The 12,172-nt window shown below is 36.0% G+C and overlaps 2 protein-coding genes across 2 annotated transcripts; both read left to right on the top strand.

Moving 5' to 3' along the window:
* Positions 1–853: 853 nt before the first annotated feature.
* LOC122062047 (monooxygenase 2-like) lies at positions 854–4,130 on the top strand. Its single transcript, XM_042625682.1, has 5 exons — positions 854–1,158; positions 1,245–1,307; positions 1,623–1,806; positions 2,673–2,904; positions 3,401–4,130. The coding sequence occupies exons 1-5, from the start codon at positions 938–940 to the stop codon at positions 3,973–3,975; spliced, it is 1,275 nt and encodes a 424-aa protein (XP_042481616.1). The 5' UTR covers positions 854–937; the 3' UTR covers positions 3,976–4,130.
* Positions 4,131–7,632: 3,502 nt separating this feature from the next.
* Positions 7,633–11,221, top strand: LOC122062087 (monooxygenase 2-like). The gene is made up of 5 exons (XM_042625728.1): positions 7,633–8,043; positions 8,135–8,197; positions 8,452–8,635; positions 9,830–10,061; positions 10,501–11,221. Exons 1-5 carry the CDS (start codon positions 7,823–7,825, stop codon positions 11,073–11,075), a joined length of 1,275 nt encoding a protein of 424 aa, XP_042481662.1. The 5' UTR covers positions 7,633–7,822; the 3' UTR covers positions 11,076–11,221.
* The last annotated feature ends 951 nt before the right edge of the window (positions 11,222–12,172 follow it).

Raw genomic sequence — 12,172 nt, 5'->3', positions numbered from 1 at the left:
CAATTACTTGAGTAATAGGAAATGAATTTAGGAAAAAAAAAAAGGCTAAATATAATATTTTTATCTTTAAAATTTAAATTTTTACTTTTTATATCATTTGTATGTTACGTACATATGATAATTGATAGATAATATGAAACAAGTATTGCAAATATCAAAAATAACATCTGAATTTTTTGTCTGTTTTTTATTTTTATAAATGAATAATTCTCGAATCTAAATCTGAACTCAAATTTTATTATCTCCATTTTCTTTACCGATATTTTGATCGAATCATTGAATTAATAAAACAAATTAATTTGAATAATTCTTCATCCTAATAATTTTCGAATCCAAATTTAATAAATACGCTTGAGACTAGAATTTGTTCAATCGTGTACGCCCTTGATCCTGGAATTTGAAATTCACTAAATCTCTCTATATTTAATGGATTTTTTTTTTTTTTTGTGAACATTTTTAATGGATTCCGAATGCTACGACTAGACAGCCTTGTGCGTAAATCTCATCCGGCCTCGATTTAACCCAGCCGCCTTCCCTCCCTTTGGCTTCTCCTCTTTAACCTTGCGTTCTCGTCCTTCCTTTGTGTACGACCTATCCAACAGTTAAAAGGGTCACGTGATTGAAATAATGGACGGTGACGATAGGCTCATCTTGATTAGATCTTCAATTGGGGCATTTTCTCATTTGGTCTTAAGTCATGTTTGGCAGCTACAGCCGTGAGATGTTTTACTTTTGCTGGCCGCACCTTCGATGTCAGTCAGACTGGTCGCCGACGACTCTTGTTTAAGACGTCTATGCTGGCGCTTCTCGGGTGCTGTTCTTTTTCGTTTATATATATATATATATATATATATATATATAAATTGTTTTGCCCTTCCCCTTGAATCAAGATCCAGATCCACAGAACAGAGAGAGAGAGAGAGAGAGAGAGAGAGAGATGGAAAAAAGCGAGGATATAGTGATAGTTGGGGGAGGAATCGCTGGATTAGCGACGGCATTGGCCCTAAAGAGAGTTGGGATTAAAGCTTTGGTTCTGGAGAGATCACCAGAGCTGCGAAAAACAGGTACAGCTCTTTCACTCTTCCCCAATGCATGGCTTGCTCTGGAAGCACTCGGTGTTGCTCACAAACTCACCTCCATTTATTCCCCTCTCCGAAGGTAATTGAAATATTTTCTTCTAAATTGAGATCAAAAGATACTATTTTTCTTCTTTTTTCCTCCACTGATTTGGGAATTTTTGATAGGGGATTCGTCACAAATGTTGCCAATGGAGCTATTCAACAATTTACTTATACAGGGATTAGCGAGTGAGTAGTTTCTCTCTTCTGTTATATCTTCAGTGTCCTTTCTTTCATCCCGAAGCGACTTCTCGTTATCTCTACAATTCGTGTAATTAATATCGTATCAGGACGAATTAATTGACCGAGGAGAAATTAATTTGTCCTGAAATAGTTGCAGAAAAATTGGATTTTTGAACATTTGAGCCAATGGAATGAGATGATCATCGTCGTCGCATTAGGTTACAAGGCTAAAATAGTTGAATTTAAATGCGGGTTCAGGAAGAACATCGTGAAGAAATTATAGTTTTGGCAAATATACCAAATATTAATTGTTGGATGCAGGAAGTACAGTGGACCTATCACAGTGCACAGGAGAGCCTTGTTGGAGACACTAGCGGGAGAATTGCCCACTGGTACCATTCGTTTCTCTTCAAAGCTTACCTCCATCCGTACCGCCGCCATAGATGATGAAGGTTCTTCAGGTGTTATCTTAAGTCTAGACGATGGAACGGTCATCAAGGCCAAGGTGTGTACGTAATGACTTCTTATCTTATTACCTCAAAAAATATTTTTTATTTATTTGATTATTTAACATTATCCATCTTTTAGTTGATGGGCAATATTACATGATTACCCATTTTTTGATTTCTCTTAACAAAATTACCCATAAAAAGTATTAGCTAACAAAAATACCCAAAATTAGGTTTGAGTTTATAAATTTTTTAACCCAAAGTTTTAGTTAATAAAAATACCCAAAATCAGGTTTGAGTTTACAAAACTACCTAAAATAATGATTCTTCATCTTCCACATATAATCATGTATTTTTTTATGACTAAAACTTTAAGTGGGTAGTTTTGTAAATCCAAACTCAATTTTAGGTATTTTTGTTAATTTAAACTTTAAATGGGTAATTTTGTAAAGGAAAACCTAATTTTGGGTATTTTTGTTAACTAAAACTTTTGATGGGTAATTTTGTAAAGAGAAACCCAAAAGTGGGTAATCATGTAAGTTTTTTTTTTTAAAAAGAGAATTTCTTATAGTGATTAAAGGGTGACGCTTAGATGGGCATATTGATTGGATGACCATTGAATAAGGGCCTTGCACCGGAAATGACTCATTGAGCTATAGCCTTGAGTCCAATACGTTTATTAATTTTTTTTGGTGAAACAATACGTTTTTTAATTAGGCCAAGCCAATTTGAACTTTAAATGGTTAGACTCAATCAGCCATGCCAGGTCAGGCCAAGCTTGACGCAGAAAGAAGTGGTCTATAATAGTCATGTGTCAAATTTATTAGTTTTTGGACATAATCCAATCAAATATCATTGTCTAGTTTTGCTCTATTTTTGCATGGATATTGAAAATTTTACTTCTTTTTGGGGTGTGCGACAGGTCTTGATAGGGTGTGATGGGTTGCACTCAGTGGTAGCCAGCTGGTTAGGACTCAAGGAACCAGTGAAAGCAAACTGGTCAGCCATACGTGGTCTGGCAGTATTTCCTGAAGGCCATGGATACAAGAAAGAGGAAATCTATCAGTTCATAGACAAAGGCAAACGAGCTGGTTTTGTTCCCCTCACTGATAAAGAGCTCTATTGGGGCATGAGCTACAGTTCTACAATTAAAGGTGATTAAAGCATTTTAATTTCAACTAATTTTGTATTTCTCAAACTATCCATTGGTTCATCTGATTCAGTGTTTTAAGATCAAGATTAGTATTGGTCGAGGCCGATCCCAATTTTAGTCAATTCAGATTAATCGATACAAATTGGCCAATGGCTGATTGTCTGTGCCTGTACGTTGTATAAGAGTTTGGATTTACTATATGTATATACGATCACCTAATCGTATATGTGAACATCAAACACTTGTCTTACTTCCTAAATAATTGTATCATGTTATTTTAGACAATTTTGCTCTCAATTTAAATAATAAAGAAACTCCTGTTTTGGACAAATTTACCTTAATAAGAATCGTTACACCGATACTAGATCGGCTAAGCGTCAATATCTGCCTTGGCCAACATTGAAAGAAAAAAAAAATACATCTGCCTCGGCCGACACCAATACTTAACTACATCGATTAGGCTTCAGTCTCATATCATTTTATGATTTATATTTCAGGTGAAGAGACTGCAACAGACCCCAAGTCACTACAAAAGGACGTAATTGAGAACTTGGCCAAGGACTTCCCTCCATCATATTTAGAAGTAGCTCAACATGCTGATCTGGCAACAGTTTCATGGGCTCCATTGATGTTCAGATATCCGTGGAACCTATTATTTGGCCAAGTGTACAAGGGGAGCATCACGGTTGCAGGTGATGCGATGCATCCAATGACACCAGATCTGGGCCAGGGTGGTTGTTCAGCACTTGAAGATGCAGTCGTCCTTGGACGACACTTAGGCAATTCTTTCCTCCTAAATGGCCGACGGATTGTGGCCATCGAGGCAGCTAAAGCTATAGAAGGGTATGTGAAGGAAAGGAGATGGAGAGCTGCAACTTTGATCACAGGGTCTTATCTTTCAGGTTGGGTGCAACAAGGTGGTTCTAGTTCGATCATGAAGTTCTTGAGGGATACCATCTTCTACAAGTTTCTTTATCGTAGGGTTTTTGACAGCATAGGATATGATTGCGGGAAGCTTCCCAGTGTTACTTCGCCTTCTCAATCAGATGATGATCAGATTAAGATTGACTAGGGGCTGCTTGTGGTGTTTGTTTTGAAAAAAAAAAAAACCGAAAAGTTTTATATACAATTCTTTTAAATCTTAGGTATCTCAGGTTTCTCAATCATATGATTTACCATGTATTAAATTTATTTTATTTATCAAATAATTTTTATTTTTATATCTTATCTCTTAGAATCTTAAATTGTTGAATAAGGTTTGCTTAGCTATTTCAGCTGACACTAATTTGATGGATAAAGTACCATGTGAGTTGATCATCAATCAAGTTTAAGAGCCAATCCAACCATATGGCAGCCGATCATGGCGTGTTTTTCTAGTATATAATGCAAGATTTTGACCGAGATTCTCTTGTGAGTAGATTTGGCAATCCCAATTATTGGATGGATAAAACACTATATTGATTTATCACATCTCACATTTTGAAGTAAAATAAAAGCATCCATGGTACCCCCTATGTGTTGATGACATTTGCACCTTGTGTTTCTAGCCCTTCTTCTTCTTCTTCTTTCTTTCTTTCTTTCTTTCTTTCTTTCTTTCTTCTTCTTCTTCTTCTTTTTTTATTTTTATTTTTATTTTTATTTTTAATTTTTTTTTATCATGTGAGGCATTTAATTGGCGCACAAATTTCATAGGCATGATGCTTATTTAATTAGTTGTGGTTTCAATCCATGGGCAGTTCCATGTATTGGATTATAAAGCTATATAAAATAGCTAGTTGAAAAAATGTTGTAGCTAGTATGGTAAAATAAATAGAGACCACACATATGGAATTTATCATAGGTGTTCTCTTTGTATTAATACCATGTGTATGGAATAAGATCATACAAAAATGATTCTCGTACGAAAACCTAATCTGCTCTCATAAATATAAAGACAAAAATTCAATTAATAATTAGCCAAAGGGGCTATAATTTATGTTTATCCACTAGACATCCACTTGGTTGCAGAAGATATCATGATCGACTTGAAGGAAAGGCTTTCTTCAATAGTGGGTTTTCAAATGATATTTTATTTCTTAAGAAAAGTTTACAATTCTTTTTTTTTTGTTTCTGTTTTTGTTTTACTTTTTTTTTTTTTTTTTTGCATGTGAATTTTCAAACCTTTGTTCTAGAATCGACCAGTCTAGTAGAGTTTTTGAAGCTCTATTAATGGGATACTAAGGAGAAGTAAAGGGTTTCAACTGAAAAAAAATAAATAAAATTGAAGCAAAGGGAGTTCGAATGAATTTTTCATTGTTAATACGATTTCAAGAAAATATATTTTTTCATAGAGTGCTTGTTGGAAGTAAAATGAAAAGAATTTTTTTATTTTACTTCATGTTCTCCCACTTCACTTTAAACAAACATGTTTTATAATAAAAATAAAATAAAATAAAATAACTAAAATGTTGTGAGCATCACGTGTTGATAGAATTTGACCCCACTCTAGTTGATGTTTTACATGAGAAATATTTATTTATTTTGATAAACATATGAGAAATATTAGAGCCATTCATTATAAAAGACATACCCTCCTTTTGTTTAATTTATTTTCTAATGAAATATTTCTTAGATTATCCCTCATTTTCACCTGTGATCAATTACACTTTTTTCAAATTCCCCTCCTTTTCACTTGTAACATATTACACTTTTTTCAAATTGATTGATTCAAACTTTGAGTTTGTCTAGTTTAATGATTTCCTTGCCCACCAAAAAAAGAGAAAAACAAAATAAAAATAAAAGAAGATGTGGAAGTGCAAGAGAGCATGGCGCTTGCAATGCAAAATATAGATAAGCAAGAGGCATTATAAATCTCTACAAAAACGAAAAGCAAAAATGGAGCCAAAAGACCTGCCTGATCCAATAAAAGAGAGATCCACAATAGTACATCAAGCTCCCACCCCCACCTCAAATTAAAGGGAAAAATTGGAACTGTACAAGCAATGTCATGCATTGTCAGAATAACCTCAGCACCCGATTATTTAGTCACGAAAATCTTACGATAAGCACCACATCAGATGATTGAATCAGACACTGAAAACATGAATCAGATGATCATGTATCCCAATGGAAAACGTTTATCCAATCAAAAATAGAGAACTCCCCAAAGATCTAATGAGAGAGTGAAGCATTGTCTCCCAAAATCTCATTTTGAGACAAGTTCCTTCAAACCAATTCAGATGGCCAAAATACGGATAATAATTTATTTTAAGATTGCGTGCTCTTCACTGGTATTGGTTTGAACCTGTCAATCTAAAAAAAGTGTAATAGGTTACACGTGAAAATGAGGGTTAATTTTGGTATTTAAAAAGAACAGGGGAGAAAGAGATGTAAAAATAAAAAAGTGGGGGAGTATCAGGAAAAAAAAAAAAAAGATAGGGGAGTTCTAGTAAATATAGGCCAAGTGTAAAGGAGTGATAGTATCCATCCATGGGTTGCCCAGATGATTAGGGTGAATTGAAGCTTCTGTGGATAGGTGCATAGTGTTAGGTTCAATTCACCATTTGTGCATCTTAAATGTAGTTGATTGATATTTTTATTATAAAAATGCTTTTATTTATCGTAATTGTCATGATTACAACTTACAATCAAACATAACAATTTTTTTTTTTTTTAAATTCATTTTACTTCTATGGCTCCATTTGACTCTACTAATATAGAAACAGAGAAAAAAACCCTCTGCATGGCATAGGCAAAACGACTACTCCATCCCTAAGGATTGCGAAATTTTTTGCCCATGTCAATGCCCCAACATGCACTATAACTGGCTCATGTATTGTTGTAGCGCCACGTTGCTGGAAGGATAAAATGACTATCTCACATTGTGAAATAAAGAGTGCCAACTCAAATGGATACCCCATGCATTCTTTCATTGGCCTCGCGTTGGTGCAAGGCTACGTAGCTTATATATATATATATATATATAAATTGTTGTTTATGATCATGACCATTGAGATGATGTAGGTGAAGGGGAACTAGGTCCTTCTGGTTCCGACCCTAGATTCCCACCTTGATTACCTCGGCCGTCTTTCCCCTTCTCCTCGCCTAGAGGTTGATTCTCCTCTACTGGCTATTTCTTGACAATTTCACCTGCCTTGATAACATCAAATCCATGCATTTTTGTAGCATTTTTTTTTTCTGCATCTGATATAACCTATTCGTTAAATTTGTCTCAAATTTTAGAATTGTTTTGAAAAATGATCATCTTCAACATATTTAGGTGGCGATCCGAATGGAATTTTTTCTGAGATCTATGATGATAGCATTTGACCGTGACCTAATGGATCAACTTGCAACTTGGAAGAGTATATAATATACTTTCGTCTTGTTGAACAAATATTGTAATTTGAGGATTTTTTGAGTTAGGTTTCTGAGCGAGTTTTCTTATCGTTGTTTTAGGTGTTCTTGAGCGATCTCTACTGCAACTTATTTTCTACATAGTGAAACATCTTCTTCTTCATTTAAAGATGTGACATAACATATCAATTTGTGAATCTCATTAAATCTCTATTTATTATGTGAATTTGTTTTTGTTGGCGTCTGCTATCACACTATCCAACCGATAAAGACCCACGTGATTCTAATAATGGACGGTAAAGATAGGCTCAACTTGATTAGCTCTTCAAGCAGGACATTTTATTATTTGGTCTCAAGTCATGTTTGGCAGCTGCGGCAGCAGTGAGCTGTTTTGCTTTTGCTGGCCGCACCTTCGATGTCAGTCCGAGTCTGGTCGCCGACGACTATTGTTTAAGACGTCTATGCTGACGCTTCTCGGGTGCCGTTCGTTTTCGTTTATATATATATATAAATTGTTTTGGCCTTCCCCTTGAATCAAGATCCAGATCCACAGAACAGAGAGAGAGAGAGAGTGAGAGAGAGAGATGGAAAAAAGCGAGGATATAGTGATAGTTGGGGGAGGGATCGCAGGATTAGCGACGGCATTGGCCCTAAAGAGAGTTGGGATTAAAGCTTTGGTTCTGGAGAGATCGCCAGAGCTACGAACAACTGGTGCAGCTCTTACACTCTTCCCCAATGCATGGCTTGCTCTGGAAGCACTCGGTGTTGCTCACAAACTCACCTCCATTTATTCCCCTCTCCGAAAGTAATTGAAATCTTTTCTTCTAAATTGTGATCGAAAGATTCTATTTTTCTTGTTCTTTTTTTTCCTTTACTGATTCGGGAATTCTTGATAGGGGATTCGTCACAAATGTTGCTAATGGAGCTATTCAACAAGTAACTTATACAGGGATTAGTGAGTGAGTAGTTTCTCTCTTCTATTTTATCTCAATTGTTCTTTCCTTCATCCCGAAGGGACTTCTCGTTATCTCTGCAATTCTTGGAATATGGTATCAGGATGAATTAATTGACCGAGGAGAGTTGCTTAATTTGTCCTGAAATAGTTGCAGAAAAATTGAATTTTTGAACATTTGAGCCAATGAAATGAGATGATCATCGCCCCTGTATTTGAATGTGGAGTAATTGTAGTTTTGGAAATTATTGATGGATGCAGGAAGTTCAGTGGACCTATCCCAGTGCACAGGAGAAGCTTATTAGAGACACTAGCAGGAGAATTGCCCTCTGGCACCATTCGTTTCTCTTCAAAGCTTACCTCCATCCGTACCGCCGCCATAGATGATGAAGCTTCTTCAGGTGCTATCGTAAGTCTAGACGATGGGACGGTCATCAAGGCCAAGGTGCGTTATGGCTTCTTATTTGATTATTTATTTTGAAAATGATTCCTAACCGCAAATGGTAGGAAGTTACTCGCATACATCCACCATCTTTAATGATACGTTCGTGAAAAACTCAAATCTCTTCAATCGAGATGAAGGGACTCAAGATTATATCAATTCACATCATGATTTGAGAATTCAACCAAGTGTGACTCAGATCAGATAAAATTACCCATGCTTTTCATTAAAAAAAACTTTATAAGATTATTTTACCCTTCATTCGTATTGATATATCGATGTAGTATCGGTCAAGAATTGAGATCGATCAAAGTCGATGTTGATCTGACTGATCTGATCAAATTCCTCAAACCACGATATATTTGGAAATTGATGGGGGATCAACCACCGATTTGGCTAAAATGGGACCGTAACATTACTACTTGGACAACTGATCATGTGGTTATACTAGCCGTTGGATAAAAAGATCATCATGGTTTAGCATTTAGGCTTCAGGTATTGGATCGGCCGATAATGATACCTGGCTGATACCAAATCAGTATGGTACGGACATGGGGTATAATGGTCAAAATATCCTATGGTATCATATCGATATTTTTGAGGGTAAAACTATCCTATACTATCCCATATCCAATCTGTTATTGATACATGCCCTCCGATACCTTAAACCATAGGGCTCATGGTCTAGGTTAATCATGTGTGAAATTGATTAATTTTACGGATAATCCAATTAAATACAATTTTGTATATTGGCATGCATCTTCATTTAGACTCCAGGCATACCTATAATACTCTAACTGCTTTTGCCTACTCTCCTCCGATGTTGAAATTTTTTCAAAGCTCTATTTTTCCATGTGGTAAATTCCAATTGAGCTTGGTACCCTGCCAATGTAGTGCAGATACCGTAATGTTTTTATTAGGATTAATTGTTTGTGAATTCATTCAACTGGAAGAAGGAACCTATAAGCTTTATAGTGTTTTCTTTCTTTAGTGGTGCTTCCGGGTTTCTAAACCTTACCTTAGGTCTATCTGTCCAAAAATTTTATTTCCATCCAATTTTGCAAGCATTGAGCCACTAGCAACCAATCAAAATATAAACCTCAAAATACCCTTAAATTGAAATTTATAGTAAGGCCATATTCGTTCCACTTTTGTATTGATACCGAAAATATAATAATTCTTTTTGGGGTGCGACAGGTCTTGATAGGGTGTGATGGGCTGCACTCAGTGGTAGCACGCTGGTTAGGACTCAAGGAACCAGTGAAAGCAAACCGGTCAGCCATACGTGGTCTAGCAGTATTTCCCGAAGGCCATGGACATAAGGAGGAGGAAGTCTACCAGTTCATAGACCAAGGCAAAAGAGCTGCTTTTGTTCCCTTAAATGATAAAGAGCTGTATTGGTTCCTGACCTACTCTTCTACAATTAAAGGTAATTAAAGCATTTTAATTTCAACTAATTTTTTATTTCTCATACTATCCTTTGGTTCATCCACCTTTGTCATCGGTTCATCTGATTCAGTGTTTTAAGATCAAGATTGGTATTGATCGAGGTAGATCCCGATTTAAGTTAGATCCAGATTAATTGATACGAATTGGCCAATGGGTGATTGTCGATACTTGTATAAATTGATGTATCAGAGTTTAAATTTGCTACATGTATGATCACCTGACCGTACATATGAGCATCTAACATCTATTCATTTTTTAAATCAGCTGTATCGAGCTGTATTAGACGATTTTACGTACTCTCAATTTAACAATAAAAAAACTCATATTTTGGACAAATTTACCTTTAACAAGACCGATACTAGGTTGGCTAAGCTTCGATTAGGCTTCAGTCTCTTATCATTTTATGATTTATATTTCAGGTGAAGAGACTGCAACAGACCCCAAGTCACTACAAAAGGACGTAATTGAGAACTTGGCCAAGGACTTCCCTCCGTCATATTTAGAAGTAGCTCAACATGCTGATCTGGCAACAGTTTCATGGGCTCCATTGATGTTCAGATATCCGTGGAACCTATTATTTGGCCAAGTGTGCAAGGGGAGCATCACGGTTGCAGGTGATGCGATGCATCCAATGACACCAGATCTGGGCCAGGGTGGTTGTTCAGCACTCGAAGATGCAGTCGTCCTTGGACGACACTTAGGCAATTCTTTCCTCCTAAATGGGCGGCGGATTGTGGCCGTAGAGGCAGCTAAAGCTATAGAAGGGTATGTGAAAGAAAGGAGATGGAGAGCTGCAACTTTGATCACAGGGTCTTATATTTCAGGTTGGGTGCAGCAAGGTGGTTCTAGTTCGATCATGAAGTTCTTTAGGGATACTATCTTCTACAAGTTTCTTTACCGTATACTTTTTGACAGTGTAGGATATGATTGTGGAAAGCTTCCCAGTGTTTCTTCTTCTTCTGAATTAGATGGTGATCAGACTAAGATTGACTAGGGGTGTTTGTTTTGATAAAAATGCTAAATATATTTCATATATTATGTTTTAAATTCTATTTATTTCAATCATATGATTCACCATGTATTAAATTTCAGTTGTATTTATCAAATGGATTCATTTTTACGTCATATATCTTTGATTCTTATATTATTGATTAAGGTTTGTTTAGCTATTTTTGCCCATACTAATTTGATGGATAAAGTACCGTTGTACCATGTGAGTTGGGCATCAATGAAGTCTACGAACCAATCCAATCATATGGCAACCGACTGTGCCATGTTTTTCTAGTGTTACAAGATTTTAACCAAGATTCGCTTGTGGATAGATGAACAATTTGGCAATCCCAACTGTTGGATAGATAAAACATTATTTTGATTCATCAAATTCACATTTTTTTAACAGTCAACTAAAAGCTTCCAAGATACTCTTTATATGTTGATGTTTCCCCTTTGCGTTTCTGGTCATCCACATGTTTCCTTTGCTCTTTTGGATGAGCTACAAATTTATACAAGAAAAAATATTTATCATGTGGGTAATTTAATTGGAGTTCAAATTTAGTAAACATGTTTATTTCATCACTCGAAATTTCAACCCATGTGCAATTCTGTGTATTACATCATAAAGCTATTTAAAATAGCTACTAATATAAAGGCAAAAATTCAATACATGGTGAGACAAACAATTAAGACAAGACTTAGCAAAAAAGAAAAGGAGACCACCGAAAAAACCATCTTCTACTTATAAGTACTCTCCCCCGTAGGCTTTGTCTCATTGTGTATCTTGTAATCATTCAAACCAGGTGCTTTTAGCTAGCGCATTCTGCTCCTCCTCCTCCTTCTCCTCTTTTATCGTCATTGGTCCTTAATTCGTAGTGGTCATTGTATGGTGAGAAAGCTAAGCCCTTGCCTGCGAGACGAGAAAGCCCTCTTTTACATCACATGAATTGAAATGCAACAACCAATTGTTGTTCTTTTGACGATTAGCCACTCCGGTGCCAAACTTGAGATGTGGCTATGGTTTATGCATATCCTTCATTCAATCAGCTTTAGTAAATTAGACATCCACATGGTTCCAGAGCAACGGAGTGGGGTTTC

This window comes from Macadamia integrifolia, chromosome 14 (genome assembly GCF_013358625.1).
Source record: "Macadamia integrifolia cultivar HAES 741 chromosome 14, SCU_Mint_v3, whole genome shotgun sequence".
Lineage (NCBI taxonomy): Eukaryota > Viridiplantae > Streptophyta > Magnoliopsida > Proteales > Proteaceae > Macadamia > Macadamia integrifolia.
The sequence above is the reverse complement of the archived record's forward strand: the minus strand, read 5'-3'. Positions and strand labels throughout refer to the sequence as shown.